At 49.3% G+C, this 19,550-nt stretch overlaps 1 protein-coding gene across 1 annotated transcript in view; it reads right to left on the reverse strand.

Moving 5' to 3' along the window:
* The window catches only part of IL36R (interleukin 36 receptor), a 39,018-nt gene extending 24,029 nt beyond the window's left edge, over positions 1 to 14,989 (reverse strand). The window contains exons 1-4 of the mRNA XM_087823736.1: positions 14,925 to 14,989; positions 12,842 to 13,076; positions 10,515 to 10,710; positions 564 to 723 (exon numbers count right to left, since the gene is read on the reverse strand). Of these exons, the coding sequence (XP_087679862.1) occupies positions 564 to 723; positions 10,515 to 10,710; positions 12,842 to 13,076; positions 14,925 to 14,988 (655 nt within the window). The 5' untranslated portion in view covers position 14,989. The remainder of the gene's footprint in view (positions 1 to 563; positions 724 to 10,514; positions 10,711 to 12,841; positions 13,077 to 14,924) is intronic.
* Between the last annotated feature and the right edge of the window lie 4,561 nt (positions 14,990 to 19,550).

The following is a 19,550-nucleotide window of genomic DNA, read 5'->3' on the forward strand; positions in this document are numbered from 1 at the left end:
ACAGCTTGAGCTACATTATTATTCGGGGTTTCTTCTACCCCTAAGAGTCTGCTTTAAAATGCCCAGGTCCTATGCTCAAGAAAACCAGCGGTTCTGGGTTGGGAACTAAAATCCATGGGCTTTAGGCATCCTGGACCGATTCCAGAGACACTGAAGTCTGCAGCGCCCGAGGCAGGAGAGGTGAGAGCCGCAGGCGCCGAGGAGCCACCCGCGAGGCTCAGGGGAACAGTGATTTTCACAATGCCCACCGCTTGCTAAATACCTATTCTTGGCGGGGCCCCCCGGGAACTACTACTCTACATACATGATCTCACTTAATTTTCATAAACAAACCAAGTTTTGGTGTTTGTTTTTTCCAATGACAGTTGACCAAGAGTTTTGAGTATTGTGTTTTCTCAGATGAGGAAATTAAACTGCTCGTGTCCTTCTGCCTCATTCTTTCCACCCTCTGATTCTACTAATGACAAGTTTGGGAGCCTGCCAACGTCCGGGAAAATCCAGACCCAGCTCACTCCTCTCGCGAGGGCCCGGGGCGGGCAGAGCCGGGAGGCGGCCGCACTTACCGACGCTCACGGCGATCCTGTGGGACACGCTGTACTGCCTGCCCGCGCGGCTCAGCCGGGCCTCACAGGCGTAGTCCCCGCCGTCTTCTGCAGAGACGTCGCTCACAGAAAGCTTTAGTTTCCAGTGAGTAAACCTCCCTCCTTTAACTTTCTTACAGTCCTAAATGCCAAAAGTAAATAAAAGTCAATTCCAACAGCATTTTGGGCGTCGGCTGCGTTTCTGGTCCGCAGCATTCTATACACTGAGGCGGCCCGCGGCGCCTGCGTGGCCCCTGGAAGGTAGGTGGCGCATTACCCAAGGAAGAAAGGTTGGCAGAGAACGTCCGAGGGCACAGGTGAGTGCTATAAAGAGTCAGTCTAACGGGAGCTGAAGGACAGAGACCCAGGCAGGCTGGGAGGAAGGCTTCAGGGAGGAAGACTGTGGCCGGGCTGCAGGCGACTTCAGGAGGCCGTGAACCGGCAGGAAGGTGTTCCACCCAGGGGCCCATCACTCCCAGGGGGCCACCATCTCATGGCGCCAAGCCCCTTGCCAACGACTCCAGGACTGCTCCCACTGTGTCACAGGCCCTGTTATGCCCGCCACGCCGCTTCTCCCCTCCCCTCGCCACGGCAATAACAAGAGCAGCAGCACACCAAACCCACTGGAGGCCGCTTAGTCTCAGGGAGTCCTTTCTCACCTCTCAGCCTCAGCAGCCACCCAGAGGGCAAGTCTCACCATTCACCCTGCTATCTGAAGCTCACATTCTCCGTTAGTTACCACTTCTTCCATCTCACAGACACTTCTCCTGTATCTTTTCCCCTTTCTTCAGGAAGCTCCACTCTACAGGGTGACTTCTTGGACAACTGAATCCGTTCAACATTAGCCATCCAACATATAAGTTCCTGCTCTTTGCTAGCACTGAGAGGCCCTGGTTCTGCAGGGAGAAGATGCAGTCCCTGGTCTCAGAGAGCTCACAATCACGATCACAGAGAAGACAAGCACGCAAACCCTTCATTTATAAATAACGATTTAATTGCCCCAGTTTTAGAGCCCATTCTCTGCCATCGGGTCAGTGTTAAATCAATCTCGGGTGAAACTCAGTAATGCCAGAACAAGCATTTGCTGACTTACATGGAAATTGTAGCTTCCTAGACGCCTTACATTGCTCCTCTACATGGGGAACTGAATTATAACCAGACGCTGGCTTACCAAAGGAATGGGAATTCATAAGAGCCAGATGCGTGAAGACGACATCAGGCTCTGGTAATGTGATGTCGCCTTCCTCAGAGTAGAAACCAAAAAAAAAGCAAATCTTTGGGTGGTGGAAACCTCTTCCCTAGATGGGCTTAAATTGGCACAGTATCAGGGCCTCACCGTCTACAATTCCGTTATTGACCAGGCCCCTTTTCAATGGATTCATTCTCTCTTTCAGGGTGTACAAACATTTAACTGTATTACCTTTGGCCTTGCTAGCTTAAGAGCCATTCTACCCTTTTACTATAACTAGGACGGCCTCTACTATAACCCACTGGAGCATTATTTTAGAGTCTAAATTCTCAGAAGGCTTTGCTTTTTATTTAACAATTCTTGGTGATAGCTCACTAATAAAGTTCAAAATAAAAATATTCATAATTACAGTAGCCAACATCTGGCCCAGCATGTACACTGGTTCTAGGGCCTCGAGTAGCCCAGAGCCTCTGGCTGAGATGATGGCTGTGCGAGTGCTGAAGGCGGTATCAGGGAGCCAGGCAGGGGCCGGCCACAGAAAGCCATGGGCAGGCGGTGAGCACCAGCAGCCTTTTAAATGGGGGATAAGATGATCCGAGGGTAATCTACCTGGTTAGGTGGGAAAGGGTTAAAGATGGGGCAATCCAGAAACTAGGGAAAACATTGAGAAAGTTATTTCCATAAACTAAGGCTAAATAGAGCATGAACTAAGCAGTACAGTGATAACAGCAAGAACAGGACACAGAAAGAATGACTTCAAGCAATCCTGATCCACAGATTTAGTGACAAATGAGGAATACGGAGCGGGAACAAGACTTCCGTGACTCCAGCTGGGCTATGCAAAGGTATCGTTAGATAGGAGAGAGAATGTAAAGAAAATACAAAAGAACACTCAGATTTGGGGCCAAGGTAAAAAGCGGCTCTGAACATGGAGGCCATGGTTGAGTTGTGGGGGTAGGAATGTCTGAGTAGAAAATATTGGGCTATTGGGCAAAGTATCTGGAGGTTGAGAGAAAGAGCAAAGTGGGAGAAAGAGAGTTGGGAGCCATCCCCATTTGAATGTCATCAAGGTAAGAATAGAAAATCGCCATGGCTGAAATTGAAACCCAAAAATCTAAGACCCCAATGTAGAGGGTGAGGATCCAGTGACGATTACTAAGGAAGGACTGGGGGAAGGGGGGAGAGATAAAAATATGAGTAGGGCTCAGACAGAAAGAGGGGGAGTTCTTAGCTGACCGGAACGTCCAGCCCTGATGAGTGCCACTAGGAGATCAGGCTCAGGACTGAAAACATGTTAGATTTGGCAGCTAGAAAGCCAGTAGTAACCTCAGCAAGAACAGATTCAGCAGAGTGGTGAAGCAGAAATCAATGAAGAGTAATTTGGAACTTAAAAAAATGGAGACATACTGTTTTTCTGAGTGCAGGCACTTCCTTAACTATCCATGAGAATGGGTGCTTTAGTACCCAAGCCTTCCCATAACCCCTTCAATCTCGAGGACAGCCTTTATTCCTCCGAGTCGTCAGTTCTCCCAACCACAACTTGGAGTTTGTCATTGTCCATAGCTACTATCTCTAAACTCTTAAAAACAAATATACCATTCTGATTACCATTTTTATTGTGCCACCTCATTTCTTCATTTTTACTAAATAATAATATCTAATAATGTTTATTAGAGAAGGTACTATGTACCACACTCAACTAAATACTTAGTGGATAGATTATTTCATTTAATCTTTAAAACTGTGAGGTCATATAGCTCAGACTGGATTTAGTTGCAAGAAACAAAAAGCATTCTAGCTATTTTAGGCAGAAAAAGATTCAATACAGGATATTAGGTGCTTACACAATATTAAGAAGTACTGGGAGTGAGGTCTAGTCCAGAATCACACTGAAGAACTAGCTCACATGATAGCTACTGCCTCCACCACAATCATGACGGTGGGATCAAGATTTGGAAATAGCCCACTTCAAGTCAGAGACCAGTAATGGCCACTTCTGCAGCTGTAGTGTGTGAAGTCATGCCACATCTGGTACAGCCACCCCAACAAATAATTCAGAAGACATAAGCACAAACCCAGGGCTGGACCCTGCAACATCGCTGCAAAGTCCCTGTGGCTGTGCAGTCCAGGAAGAAGGGCGTCAGCCTTCAGTGAGGCCAGTGGAGAAACTGAGCTGCACCCAGACCCTTAGCTGCAGGCGCCTCTGGAAGGTGCAGGGTGTGTTTTCCAGCTTTATAGTCTCCATAGTGTAAAGAGGCCCACCATGGACAGCGAGTGCTCACCACCACATCTGCCATATAGTCCACCTGAACTTTCTATCCTTCTGACCCATTTTTTCATCATAACTTGACTCAGTCCCATTAATCCTTTATTTTCACCTAATTTCCAGTTTCCTTTGGGCATTATTTCCTTTCCAACCCAATCTAGACTCATGTGGCCATCATTTTAATCACCCCCCTTTCAATCACTAAACCCTGTAGCCCTTTAGCCTTCCAGCATATTCACCCTGCAAACCCAAGCCCAAGTCCATCCTGCCACCCCTCTCACAGCCAGATGAGCACCGCAGGAGATAGTCACCTAAGTATGGGTCTTTGTACTACTGCCAATTCATGGTCTTCACCTAAGGAATTCTTCGCATCTCCTACAACGTTCTCTCACCTGTTCACTTACATTGCTTTTTCAAATGTCCACATCTTCCAATTCACAGAGAAAACAGAGGTTTTCACAAGTGACTGACCTCCACTTACCCACCTCCTTCTTTGCCTTCATTCTACCAGTTCTACTTCATACACTTTTTTATTTTTATTTATTGTTTTTGTTTTTTAAATCTTTCCTGTTGAGAGTATATAGATGTCTCCCCTTCCTTCCACCCCCATTAGCCCTGTCCACTCGGGTCCTGCCCTGCCCCAGATCTTCACCACCCTGTTGTCTGTGTCCATGGGTAATGTATGTACACATGTGAGTTCTTGGTTAATCTCTTTCTGCCCCTCCCCACCAGCCTCTTCCCTCTGAGATTTGTCCATCTGTTCCATGTTTCCATGCCTCTGGTTCTACTTTATTCATCAGTTTATTTTGTTCATTAGATTCCTTGTTCATTTATTTTGATATTTTAGATTCAATTGTTGATGGATATGTATTTATTGCCCTTTATGGCTCATATTTTTTATCCTTTTCTTCTTCCTCTTAAAGAAGACCCTTCAACATTTCCTGTAGTGCTGGTGTGGTGGTGATGAACTCCTTTAGCTTTTTCTTGTCTGGGAAGCTCTTTATCTAACCTTCAGCTCCAAATGATAGCTTTGCTGGGTATAGTAATCTGGTTGTAAGTCCTTGCTTTTCATCACTTTGAATATTTCTTGCCACTCCCTTATGGCTGCAAAGTTTCTGTTGAGAAATCAGCTGACAGTTGTATGGGAGCTCCGTTGTAGGTAACTAACTGCTTTTCTCTTGCTGCTTTGAAGATTCCCTCTTTGTTTTTAACCTTTGGCATTTTAATGATGATGTGTCTTGCTATGGGCCTCTTTGGGTTCCTCTTGTTTGGGACTCTGTGTGCCTCCTGGACCTGTATGTTTATTTCCTTCACCAAGTTAGGGAATTTTTCTGAGATTATTAAATAGGTTTTCAATTTCTTGCTCTCTTTCTTCTCCTTCTGGCACTCCCATAATGTGAATGTTGGGCTACTTGAAGTTGTCCCAGAGGCTCTTACACTATTTTCATATTTCTGGATTCTTTCATCCTTTTGCTCTTCTGGTTGGGTGTTTTTTGCTTCCTCATTTTCCAAATAGCTGATTTGATTCTTGGCGTCTTCTGCTCTACCACTGATTCCCTGTAAATTATTCTGCATTTCAGTTCATGTGTCCTTCATTTCTGACTGGTCCTTTTTTGTCTCTTTGAAGTTCTCACTAAGTTTCTTGAAGTTCTCATTAAGTTCCTTGAGCATCCATATAACCATTGTTTTAAACTCTGTATCTAGTAGTTTGCTTGGCTCCATTTCATTTAGTTCTTTTTCTGGAGATTTCTTCTATTCTTTCCTTTGTGACATGTTTCGTCTCTGCATTTTGGCTGCTTCCCTGTGCTTGTTTCTATGTATTAGGTAGAGATGCTATGTCTCCTGGAATTGGTAGAGTGGCCTTGTGTAGTAGGTGTCCTCTAGGGCCCAGTGGCTCAGCCTCCCCAGTCACCTGAGCTGGGTACTCTGTGTGTGCCCCTCTGTGGGCTGTGTGCACTGTCCTGTTGTAGTTGAGGCTTGATTGCTGTTAGCTTCAATGGGAGGAACTAACCCCCAGACCCATTGGCTGTGTCTACAGCGGAAGAGCTGCTGTGCGGGAGATGCCCATGGAGCTGGACTTGCTTCAGTGGGGCTTTGGTGTTCACCAAGTCTGCCCCTTGAGTGTGTCACTTGTGGATATGATAGGGTTGTAATATGGTGTAGTCCGAAGTTGACCACCAGGTGCACTGGCTTTCCGGCCTCCCACAAGGTGCAAAATCAGCTACTGTACGTGCCCTGCCTGGGGCCACCTGGTATGAGCTACGGAACAATTGGTAGATGTTTGCTACTTGTGTTGGGCTTGGAGGTTTCCAGGAGAGGCCAAGCCATGAACCTTGGCAAGCTGCTGCTAGTGCTGAGCCTGGGACCCCTTATTAAATGGTATGGGGCACACTGAGGCCAGCTGCTGCTTTTCTGAGAGTTTTTAGGAAAGTCTGAAGCCTGAGCTCGGACAGGCCATTCATATGGAAAGCCATTGCAAATAGCTTGAGTGGGTTTGCAGACTGGGTGCGGCAGGGCCTCAAGGAGTTACCAGGGTAGGGTGAATAGTGTGAGCCAGGTTGATGGAGACTCAGATATGGCAACTGCCAGTGAGCTCTGTGGTGGGGAGGTTTCAGCAAAGGAACAATGGCTTCTGCCAGCTCTTCTGTCTAGGAGAAAACTGCTCCCCAGTTCTTGCCCTGATGCCAGACAATTTATTTCCTCCCTGTATGTCCCTGGATCCTTTTAAGCTGCTGCCCCAGTGCTAGAGGTCAGAGGGAGTGAATCTGAGTTAAACTGTGGACGGGCCCTTTAAGAGGCGCTGCCTTGGACTCCAGCACCCTCTGTGTCTCTCAGTCACAATCCCTACTGGTTTTTACAACCAGAAGTTATGGGGATCTCTCTTCCTGGCACTGGAACCCTGGACTGAAGGGTCTGGTGTGGGGCTGGGACCCCTTGCTCCTCATGGGACCTCTGCAGCCAAGAAACCCCTCCCGATTAAAAAAAAGTCACATTTGGGTATCAGACAGCTGCTTCCGTGACTCTGCTCCTCCTACCAGTCTCGATGTGGCTTCTTTAAATCTCTAGTTGTAGGACTTCTGTTCAGCCACATTTCAGGCGGCTCTGAATGACGGTTGTTCTGTGGTTTAGCTGTAATTTTGATGTGGTTGTGGGAGGTGGCCACGCTTACCTACGCAGCCGTCTTGACTGGAAGGCCCATACACTTTTTTAAATGATCCCCATTTCTTAACTAAATTCTAAAATAGTCTAAATAATCAACATGTCGCCATTATCAAGCCCTTCCAATTTATTCACTCCAGTATCTCCATGGAGACTTCCTTAAAATATAAAGTTGATCGTGTCATGATCCTGGTGGTGTGGTTAGCTGTTAAAATACTGTAAGTGGGGAAAGCTACGTGTAGGTTAGCAGGAGAGGTCTCCTACTTCCTAACATCACCTTAGCCCACTCTTACATGTACCCTAAACTCTAACTAGTGTCCCCAACACCATTCCCTTTCTCAGTGATACCTTTTCACATACTGTGTCCTTGAATTCCCATCCTTCCGTCCCTTCCCCAGCAGGTAACTGTTATTCATTCTTTAAACACAGTTCAACAGTCACCTCCTCCAGGAAGCATTTCCCCGGACATTGCTTGACTGATCTAATTTTGTCTTCTTTAAGTTCACCTCACACTATAATAAAGTTTTTGGTTTACTTGCATGCCTCCTCTGGTAAACTACTTTTTTAAGTCAAGGATTCTCTTTCATCATCAGATCCTCAGTGCCTGGCACAGCACCAGGCAGATAATAAGCTCTAAATATTTTTATAATTTATTCCAACCCTCTCATTTTATAGGTGAAAACACTGAGGCCCAAGGAGTGACACAAGATAACTAGTTAGTGGCAAAAACAGAACCATAACTGAGGTCACTGGATCTGAGCAGGTGGACACTGCAGAATGGTCCCTCCTCCTTGCTTCCTAGCATCCTCTAATCTTCTCAAACCAAGTAGTTATTTTAAAATTAAACATGTCTGAGTCTCACTCACACATAATCTGATTCAGTAGTAGAGAATGAAGCCAAGCATCTGCTTTTTAAAAAGGCCCATAAGGGTAAAATTGATGCCCACTTAGGACCAATCATCAGAGCTCTGATTTCATTCCCAGATCTTACAGAAATTAAAATTTATTTTGAATAATTATAAGTATTATAACACTTCTTAAACCGAACCATCACCCAGTTCTCAAAGTCTGATCACACTGGAATGGGAGAGAATAAGTTTTGCCCTCAGGCTAGTGGCCTTGAGGTTTGGAAAGCCTCCTGAAATCATGTAGGCTAAACTCTCATTTTTTAAGTGAGAAAATTAAGGCTCAATACATCTGTATCTTGACACTGGGGTAGTGGCAGAGTTGATTCTAAAACTCTGCCTCTCCACAAATGTCAACTGCTTTCCACCTATGACCACAACAGGTGCAGATCAAGAGGAAAAACTTGCCAGAGAGTCTACTGTCAAGACCCTAAAAGGTCATAACACTTCATGATGCCAGGAGGTGGTTGCTGCAAGGCTGCAAGGGGGAGGCAAGAGACCTGAGGAGGGGTCTAAGGAAGCCAGAGGGGAATGTATAGCACTATATCCTGGGAAGCCCGAAGCTGGGCTTCAGAAACAGGCGACACCACCTCAAAGCGCTACAACCGTGCTGGGTTATTTCTGCACATCTTCTTAAGCAATGAAAAGAAACGAAACGAAATGAAACTGAACGAAAAGAGGGGGAAAGTACATTTGTCAACTTGAGTAACACAACCACGAAGCCCACACTGCAGCACTTAGGTTCTTTTGAATAAGCGTGGGGCATGGACAAAAGTAGAGCCTATGTGGGGCCTTGGAGCCTGTCTCGCCAACTCTCAGTGTATTTACAGCACACAGGGGCCTCTGCCGCCCTGCAGAGACTCAGCACCACGCACAGAGACGCAGCTTTAAAACCCACTACATCGCAAATCAGGCAATTCTTAAAAATAATCCAGAGTTCAAAGAAGAAATAACATTAGAAATTAGGAAATACTTTTAACTGAATGGTGAGAATATAACATCACAAGTGTAGAAAGCAGCAAAAACCAAGTTGCAAGGAAAATAACAACTTTCAATGCATAGAGTAGAAAAGAAGAAAGGTTATAATTATGACCGAAATAGCCATCTCATAAAGTTATTAGCAGCAAAATTAAAGCCCAAGAAAACAGAGGGGTAAAACTAAATGAGAGCAGAAATTAATGAAACAGAATTAACAAAGCCAGGGCTTTGGAAAAACTATTCAAGTTGATAAACCCCTGGCAGGAGTTATCAACAAAACAAAACAAAACAAAAAGAGGGAGAGGGAGAGAGAGAGGGAGGGAGAAATGGAAATATATTACACCAGACACGAAAAAGAAGGCATCACTATAAATCCTACAAACACTGAAAAGGTAATAAGTATATTTTGAACAATTTTAGCTCAGTCATTTAAAAATTGCATAGATAAAAATGACAATTTCTAAACAAGCACAATGTGCTAAATCTGCTATGAGAAGAACCAGGGCATCTGAAGTGCCCTATAATTAAGACACTGAATCTATAATTTAAAAACCTCCCCCAAAGGAAGTCCCAGTCTTATATAACTTTACCACTAAACTCTAAAAGCATGTAAAAGAAGAAATAAAATCAGTTGTAAACATTCCTAGAGGGAAGTAAGGGTTACTTCCCAAGTTATTTTATAAGGTCAACATATCCTTTATACCAAAATTTAAAAGGGACCAACTAGGAAACAAAAATTACAGACCAACCTCTTTCTGATCTAGATGAAAAAAATTGTAGACAAATCTGGCAACATGTAAAAAGGGTTACACACCAACTCAGATTATTCCAGGAATGCAACACTGGTACAGCACTCACCAATCAGTCTCGTAATTCAGTACAGTAGAGGAGTAGAAAAGACAGTTAGAAACTTTAACACCCATTCACAATAAGATTGCAAGCACACTAGAACTTCCTTAAGCTGGTAAAGACCATTTAACCCTAAAGCAAGCATCACACTTAATGGAGCTAATAAGAGTAGCCAATTGTTGGGGGAGGCACCAAGGCCCAGGGCAAACAGGGGTCAGGACTGGGCAGGAGACTTCCCAGCAGGTGACTTTTTATTCTGCGTGATCATTGACTCCTGCACATGTAGGGCCCATTTGAACAGACTAATTAATTAATCTGTTAGAAAAAAAGAACCAAGGACAGCCTAAAAATAAAGGACACCTGTGCAGAAGGGACAGATACAAATAATAAAATATTACAAAGCTATAATAACCATAAATTTAAAAATAAATAATTAGCCGATAAGATTATCAATAGCAATTAGCTAACAAATCTTAGGTACACAATCTCTTTACCAATTTTGCCTTAAAAATACAACTTAAATCGGAAAAGCAAGTGGCTTTTAAAGAAAAGAAGAGAAAGTATTAACAGGAAAATCCCTTTTTTACCTTATACCACTTTATTGAGTCCACATCAAAACTCTTCGGGAAATTCAGATGACATGTCAGGCTCTCATCTTTCCCAACATGCAATATTTGTTTGTAATCACCAGGTACATTCATTTGACTGTCTCTGGAAGAGTTGCACCAATGTTTTTCAAGCACCGTTAGGTTTAGATGGATTTGGGGACACATATTTGTATCACTGTAAGAAAATAACAGATTGAAACCTCATGAACTCAAACAATTGCAAAATCAAACGATTCCGCTCATCTTCAAATGGGTCCAAATCATCCGCAAGTACTGTGCAAACCCTCTGCTTCACACAAAGCACATCTCACAAATCGTCAGTTTCAAAAGGGAAAAGTACCTACACAGTGGAAACACTGGACAACACCTAACCAAGTGATCAAAATGAACATCACCGAGGGGCAGGCGGACACCATGCCTCTCCTGTCTGGGGACATGGACTGCTTTCATAGTATTCCGCCCCAGGAGGCTCATGGAGAAATATCTGCAAACCCAAACTGAGGGATAAATATAAATAATTGCCTGGACTCCTTCAAGATGTCAATGTCATGAAGAGCAGACTGAGGAGCTGTTCCAAGTGAAAAGAGCTTAACAAGACATGACAAGACATGAATTAGACTCTCTACCAGAAAAGAAAGGAAACAACTGGTATTGATCATCACTGAGAGGGTTGATAAAATTAGAGTATGGATTGAGGGTTAGATAAAAAATACTGTAAGACAGCAAAATTTCCTAAATGTGTTAACTATACCGGGATTATGTGAGGACATATTCTTGTTGATAGGAAATGCATATTGAAATAGTAAGGGGTCAAGGGACATGATGCATGCAACCCACACAATCTGGGAAGAGATGACTTAGAAAAATATCGTGTGTGATATTCACATATGCAGATAAGGTAAATGCGGCAAAACATTAAATAATGGGGAACCTAGTTAAAAGATAAATGAGAGTTCTCTACACTATTCTTGCAAATTTTATGTGAATTTGAAATTATTTCAAAGTAAAAATAAAGTTTACTAAATATGTATCACATCTATGTTAAAATTTTGTGACAGTTCATGTCTATTTTATTCTATGACAGACAATATCTGTTTACTTTCTATGAAAGATTATTTTCCCATTTCCCAGCTCCCAGTTTTAAACATTTTGAATCCAGTCTAGATTTCCAGGTGAATTTGTGTGACATACAATCTCCACCCCTAGTTAATTTATAGCCAAGAGCAAAAACGGGAGAGCAAATCTCCCTAAGACATGAGCAGCTTGATCGACGTAGGGAGTGAAATTGTGGAAACAGGCCAGGCAAATGGGCTAATGGCCTCTTCTACTGGGGTACCACTAAGTAATTTTGTCCCTCAAGTCTATCCGACATATGGAAATGAGGAATCTGGCATGAATCAGAGTGGGACACAGGCCATCCTGGGACACAGAAAGGGGTCAGCAAGTACCACGGAAATGCAATGAGGAGGGGAGAATGCAACTTCATTTCAGAGGTACCAACTTCACACATGATCTCAGGTAATTTTCACTTCAACCCTATCAGGCTGGCATAGTTTCCATTTTGCAGAAAAGAAAACCAAGCCTCAGGGAGGTCAATAATTTGTTCAAGTCATGCATGTTAGTAAGGGAAGGTGACAAAATTGGGGCCTTCAGGCAAAATTTGGTCCACAGATGTGTTTTATTTAGGCAACGCACACAAAACTTACTGAAAAGTTACACACACACACACTCTCTCTCTACTTTTCAGGTTTCCTTGAAAAATTAGAAAATAGACTTCAGCTGAATAGACTGCCGCCTTCGGTGGGGCCTGTGTTTTCCAGTTCACTGCAGCCCCACCAGACCTGTGTCATTCATTCACACAGTATTACTTTCTAGGGCTTAGCATCGGGTCTGGAACACCTCTGGTGCTTAGTCACTGTTCAATTTCCACCGCAGATGCCTTCCAGAAAGGTGCTCAAAGGAGACGGGTCCCTCTCTTTGTGCCACCTGTCCCAGGAACCTCTGGCATGCAGAGAAGGCAAGCAGCCAGGGTCACACTGGGATACCCAGCTTTGGAAGCTGGCCGGCGTGGCGCCCTTACCATGGGAAAAGCTGCATTTCACGTTCCAACAACTGATGTACAAATCTGCTCTGGTTTAAAATGCGTGCATTGGAAATTGTCTTAAACAACTGGAGAACTACATCTTATTCTTCTTGAGTTTTCTACACTTAAGGACTTACTAAGGATTTTCCTAAAAGAGTTATATACATGTAATTATGATGTATCCGTGAGAGCGCCTTAGTTCTCGTTTGGGTGAGGAACTTACTTTATCACACACTGGTAGATCCCAGAGTCCCCCGGTGCCACCGGGAGAAACAAAATCCAGGTCTGGTCTTGGTAAATCCTAGACGACCTGCTTTGGGACACTGGAATTCCGCCAGGATACTTATGCCAAGTCGCCTGCGCCTCCGCGGAGGTCGGCGGCGCCTGAGAGCAGTTGAAGGCGAAAGGCTGGCCGGGCGAGGGCGTCTCGGTCAGCGCTCGGGCGCCCGGGCACCCACCTGGAGAGGGGAGGGCAGTCACGCGGGGGGCACCCGCCTGGAGAGGGGAGGGCAGTCACGCGGGGGGGGGCTCCCGCCGGGAGAGGGGAGGGCAGTCACGCGGGGGGGCACCCGCCTGGAGAGGGGAGGGCAGTCACGCGGGGGGCACCCGCCGGGAGAGGGGAGGGCAGTCACGCGGGGGGGCACCCGCCGGGAGAGGGGAGGGCAGTCACGCGGGGGGGGGCACCCGCCGGGAGAGGGGAGGGCAGTCACGCGGGGGGGGGCACCCGCCGGGAGAGGGGAGGGCAGTCACGCGGGGGGGGGGCACCCGCCGGGAGAGGGGAGGGCAGTCACGCGGGGGGGGGGCACCCGCCGGGAGAGGGGAGGGCAGTCACGCGGGGGGGGGGGCACCCGCCGGGAGAGGGGAGGGCAGTCACGCGGGGGGGGGGCACCCGCCGGGAGAGGGGAGGGCAGTCACGCGGGGGGGGGGGGGCACCCGCCGGGAGAGGGGAGGGCAGTCACGCGGGGGGGGGGGCACCCGCCGGGAGAGGGGAGGGCAGTCACGCGGGGGGGGGGGGCACCCGCCGGGAGAGGGGAGGGCAGTCACGCGGGGGGGGGGGGGCCTCCCGCCGGGAGAGGGGAGGGCAGTCACGCGGGGGGGGGGGGGCCTCCCGCCGGGAGAGGGGAGGGCAGTCACGCGGGGGGGGGGGCTCCCGCCGGGAGAGGGGAGGGCAGTCAGGCGGGGGGGGGGGGCTCCCGCCGGGAGAGGGGAGGGCAGTCACGCGGGGGGGGGGGCTCCCGCCGGGAGAGGGGAGGGCAGTCACGCGGGGGGGGGCACCCGCCGGGAGAGGGGAGGGCAGTCACGCGGGGGGGCACCCGCCGGGAGAGGGGAGGGCAGTCACGCGGGGGGGCACCCGCCGGGAGAGGGGAGGGCAGTCACGCGGGGGGGGGCACCCGCCGGGAGAGGGGAGGGCAGTCACGCGGGGGGGGGCACCCGCCGGGAGAGGGGAGGGCAGTCACGCGGGGGGGCACCCGCCGGGAGAGGGGAGGGCAGTCACGCGGGGGGGCACCCGCCGGGAGAGGGGAGGGCAGTCACGCGGGGGGGGGGCACCCGCCGGGAGAGGGGAGGGCAGTCAGGCGGGGGGGGGGGCTCCCGCCGGGAGAGGGGAGGGCAGTCAGGCGGGGGGGGGGCTCCCGCCGGGAGAGGGGAGGGCAGTCGCGGGGGGGGGGGGCTCCCGCCCGGTTTGTTAACAGCTGTAACAAGTGTCCGGATTTCGCGCCCACTTTGGTGTGAGAGTTTCCTCCGCGGGGGTTTCCTGGGAGCAGTGCCGAGTCCTCCTAAGGCGCCCCGGGCGGAGCGGCTGTGCCGCCGTCTTGGACACCGGGAAGGGCCCCCCCCCCGGGCCCCCCAGACCCCCCAGAGGACACCTGCGGTGCCCGGCCCGCCCGCTTTCTGCCCCCAGCCAGGTCCTCTCCTGCACAGAAGGTGCCCCTCGGCCCGTAAGGGGCTGTTGGAAAGTGCGCTCCCCATCAAGCTCCCGTCTACGAAGCCGCTCAGCTTCTCCCTGGGAGAAACGTGTTCCCGCGGTGCCTCCTCTGCTTTTCCCTGGGGTCATACTGACCCCATCACACCCGAGCGCCTGAATTCGAGCCTTGACTTGCAAATGTGCACAATCCCCCTCCTCTCCAAGGTCACCTCGGGCTCGACGGGGACCCGCGGGGCCGGCGCCAGCCCCCCGAGCGAGGCTCCCCTGCCCAGAGCCCCGCCGGGCCCCGGGAAGCGGGTCGGGGCCCAGGGCCCGGGGCGGGGCGGGCTCGCAGAGCCGCGGGGCGCGTGGGGGGGCCGGGGCCAGGGCCCGCCCGACGTACCTGCTCCGACTAAAAGCGGGAGGGCCGCGGCCACGCCGCACAGCAGCAGGGACGCCGTCCCCATGGCGGCCGCGAGGAAGGGGGCCGGCGTCTGCGCCCCAGCCTCAGAGGCCCCAGCTGGGCCTCGGACCAAGCGGGGCCCCGCTGCACGCGCCCCGCGGCGCCCCCGGCCCCTCCTGTCCCCGGGCCGCTCGCGGGAGCTCGGCCGGAGCGCCCGTGGGGAGCGGAAAGGGCGCGAGGGCTGCAGGGCAGGGTCCCCGCCGCTTCCCCTGGGCACGCGCTCGCAGCCCCTCCGCCGTCCCGAGGCCGCAGGGCAGCATCCCGGCCCGCCCCCGGCCCGCCCCCAGCCCGCCCCGGGCCCCGCCCCCGGCCCCGCCCGGCCCCCTCGCCAAGGTCCCCGGCGCGCGTCCCGGCTCCCGTCCCGCCGGCGTGGCGCGTCCTGGACCTCGCGGCCCGCAGGCGGCCGTCTGACCCCGCGCCCCCCGCGCCTGCTCACCTGGGGACGCGCGGGCTCCCCGAGGCCGCCCCGCCCCGAGTCCCGGCCCCGCCTCCCGGCCGCGCGCAGCCTGCCCCCGTCCCCCCGCCCTGCGCGCCTCCCTGGGCGCCCGCGCGCTCGGCACCGCGCGGACTCCCCGCCCCGCGTCGGGGCGTCGGGGCGTCGGGGCGCGCAGGAGTCCTGGGGAGCAGGGCCGCCGCGCCCAGCGACTGAACCTGGGGCCCTTCCAGGTCGGGCGGCGTCCGCCCCGGGGCCACCCCGGGGCCCGAGCGCAGCAGACGCTGGGTCCGAGGCTGCCGCCCAGTCTTCGGAAAGCAGCTCACCAGCGGCGTCCGCCGCCTGCCCGGAGTTGTCCCCGTAAGAGAAGTGTTCCTTCCTTCCCAGCCCTGTGAGCAGTTGCCCTGCCCGTCTATGGTGAACACCCCAAAGCGGAAACCTCCCCGGTGGCTGTAAGAGGGGTCACGCGCCCGCGGTGTGTCTCGGCGGCTGGGCGTCGCCCTGGGAACCTGGCGGTGGCCCTTCTGTGCCAGGCCTGGGCAGTGCCTGGCTTGTAGCCGGGTCCCCAGGAGGGCACCTGCAGGAGACAGCCCATCCAGGACTCTCCTCATCGACGGTTCTCCCTCTCCTTCTCCCTTCCTCTCTCTGAAATCAGTAAAAACATATATATTTTTTTTTTTAAAAAAAAAGAAACGTTATTTATCTGCTGGAGTCATGCTCGTTAAACTTGGAAAGGGAGCATCCCACGGTGAGGCTCAGATTCCTGGAGCACAAAGACTGCTTCAATCTGAAACCTGGCCACTGGGGGCTATCAGTAGGGACCTGCTGCCCTGGCCAACAGGTGACACCCCAGAAATACCCCTCAGGGCATTGAGGCTTAGAAGAAAATATAAAATGTAATCATCATTCAAGAGATTCCTGCCCTGGCCGGTGGCTCAGTTGGTTGGAGCATTGTTTCATGCGCTGAAAAAGGTTGCAGGGGGCCCAATCCCCGCCTGGGGCCATGTAAGGGAGGCAACCGATGGATGCCCCCTAACCTCAGCGCTGAGTTTCCTCTGTGCATACATGTTACAAGGTTTATGCCCCCACCCCAAACAAAACAAAGATGTTACTATAAGAAAATGCCATTGTTGTAAGTAGTGCTGAAAGCTGTCTCCAAATCATTTTGTCTTTGTCTTTTCCAGTTTCCACCTTATGAAGAGCCAGACTTGTGCTCTGTCTTGTTTCTTGGCTTGAGGATCAGCATGTGTGCTGAGTCTCATCAGTACAGGTGCCCCAAAGTTTATGAAGTTAGGAGGGGCTGTCCCAGCCCCCTTCAGCATCTCTCTCCTATTGGATATTTCTGACATTCACTTTGCTAGTGAGGCTACGGACCTAACACTTGGGGACTGTGAACTTTACAATTAGAAACCCAAAACCAAAATTTACTATGGGTTACCTTGAAAAATCGGAGGAACTGGATAGCATCCTTTGCAAGGAGAATGGGGAAGGAAGTCAGTCAGAATTTATTTATGGAGGGTGCAGGTCAAAAGCTCAGGTTTGCTTTGTTATGATCACAAGGAAATGCTGTTTTATGCTGAAACTTCCTAAATTGAATAACTATTTTTTTCTCTCTAATTTTCACTTTTGGTATTTTTTTAATGTGCATCATGCAATAATTAAGAGCTAAATAACTCAGAACAAGTCATAGGTTATGTAAGCAAGACCCAGCGGCAGAAATAACAATTAGCAGTTTTTCTCTATGCGCCTCTCCCACCCCCTAGACTCACTATCCTCAGCTTTTCGTGCTTCGTATCCTGGTATGTATGTGTGTGCGCTTTAAGCAATATAAAGTATTCTTGTGTAGGATTTTTTAGTCTTCATGTAATTATACTCTACACTTGTATAACTGGCTTTTTCTCACTCAACATAATATCTGGGAGATTCTAACACTTTGAGAAGGGTAGCACCCGTTCACTCGAGGTCACCACGGTGCAGTACCCCACTGCATAAATACACCACATTCATGCACCCATCTCCTTTGGACATGTGTTTCAAATTTATCTGTTGCTCTTAAAAGTAGTGCTGTGGTGCAGGTTTTTGCAATGTCCTCTGTGTGGGTTTGTGAGGAGTTGGCTAGTGAGTGAAGTTGCAGGATCATTGGGTAAGCGCATCTTCAATTATATTAGAAAATCCCAAATTTTCTCCACGTGTCCTTTAGAGGGTAAGGGTTTCACGCTCATGTGCCTGCCAAAATTTGGTGATGTCACACTTTTACACGTTGCTAGCCTTGTCAGTCCAATGACGTAAAAGCTTTCTTCTGATTTTATTTTGCATTCCCCTATTTACTGTTCAGGGGGACGTCTTTGGCCACTCCTGTGTTCTCTGTATGAAATTCCTCTCATATGTTTGCCCTTTTACTTGCTCCGTTTGCCTTCCTCTCATTAATTTGTAGAGAACTCAGTAAATTCTACCTCTGATGTCCCATTTGGTTGCCTTCAAAGGGAGGCACAAATATGCCTCCTTGACCTCTCCCTGACAGGAACTCAAGCCCAGCAGCACCTCTTATTTGCAAGATAGAGGTGATTAGACCCACTTTTCAGAGGTGACATTTGTAAAACTTCCTTTGCAGAGTATCTGAAGTTAATAGATCCTCGATGAACTCAGAATCCTTTATCATCTTCCCACCAACTCCTCCTTGTCACAGTCTTTCCGATTGCATATATTTGTGTGATGGGAATGTCCTTAGAAGCTTATGCTATTAGTCACAAGCAATGGGTAATGAACTCTCTCAGTTGGATTATGTTTATTGTAAAGTGAAGCAACTTCTTCTACAGATTCATTACCTCCTCCTGAGACAGGTGTGAAGTGACCACCTGTGTTAAGGAGGCCTTACTGAGCTCAGATTTGTTGAATTTTACCTTCAAGCTGTTTGATCCTTAAGCCAGGATGAAATATGTATTCAGAAGAGTAGCGGGGCAAAGATTTTTATTAAAAATTACATACACAAATGTATATTCTGTATAATGCATAGTAACTTTTATTTGTTCTAACTAAATATCGGCTGATTTCCCAACCCTGAAGAGAAAGTTTACAGTGAGAATGAAGAAGAAATATGTTTACATGTCCTGATCAAATGTTTCACCAACAACTATTAGGCTGGGGTAGGAGGTTGGGGCTCTACCAAGATCTTTACACCTTTAAGGCTCTAACATCCTTACATTTTTCCTGAGACACTTGAGAGTACATAGCAGACGCTCCATAGGATACTTTTGTTGCTGAACTGAATGAACTTTAGAGATGGAAGCAGCAGCAGCAGGAGTGACAGAAGGGTGGTGCGAAAAGCATTTGGTTTCCTGAGGTTGAGATCTAATCTCTCCCTCACCTCCCACTCGTCAGTTCATTCATTCACCCTTCCTGCTATGTCCCGGGCGGCATTCTGCGTGCCAGAAACCAAGCCGTGGCGGACACAGCCTCTCAGAGCTTACAGTCTAGTGTGCAGCCTGTGGAGTGGGGAGCGGAAGGTGCACGCGGGACACTGAGTAAGAAAATTTAAAGAGATGATTTCAGGTTCGTGAGAACCACGAAAGGCATAAAATGTGATGACATGATGGAGCGGATGTTGGGGAGGCTTCACCACAGCGTGACAGTGTAGCTGAGGCCCGAGGGTGATCAAGAGCCCATCAGGTAGACACCAGGGAAAGACGTCTCCTCGTAGAAGCAGCAAAAAAGTCTCTGAAAGAAGAAAGTTTGGAAAATTCAAAGTAACAGCAATGAAGCCAGTAGAACACAGCGAGTAAGCAGGAGTGTCAAGTAAATAAAGCCACCGAGGCAGGAGGAAGTCGAGCCAGTGGGCGATAACAAGAAGGTTGGATTTCATTCCAGGCAACACTAAAAACGGTTAGACCATTTAAAGCATAAAAGAGATATAATCTAATTTACCTTTTAAAAATATCATGTTGACCATTAAAACCCCACTAAAATGGCTGGTTACAAAGACTGACAATACCAAGCATGGCAGGGATTGTAGAACCCCTGAAGCTGTCACTTATAACAGTGCTTAGGAAAACTGTGTGGGTTACCTACTAGAGCTAACTCAGCAAACCCACCTTGAGGGCTACACCAAATAGAAATGCATACACATACTCACAAAA

The sequence above is a fragment of the Miniopterus natalensis genome, chromosome 13 (assembly GCF_054644295.1).
Source record: "Miniopterus natalensis isolate mMinNat1 chromosome 13, mMinNat1.hap1, whole genome shotgun sequence".
NCBI classification, from domain to species: domain Eukaryota; kingdom Metazoa; phylum Chordata; class Mammalia; order Chiroptera; family Miniopteridae; genus Miniopterus; species Miniopterus natalensis.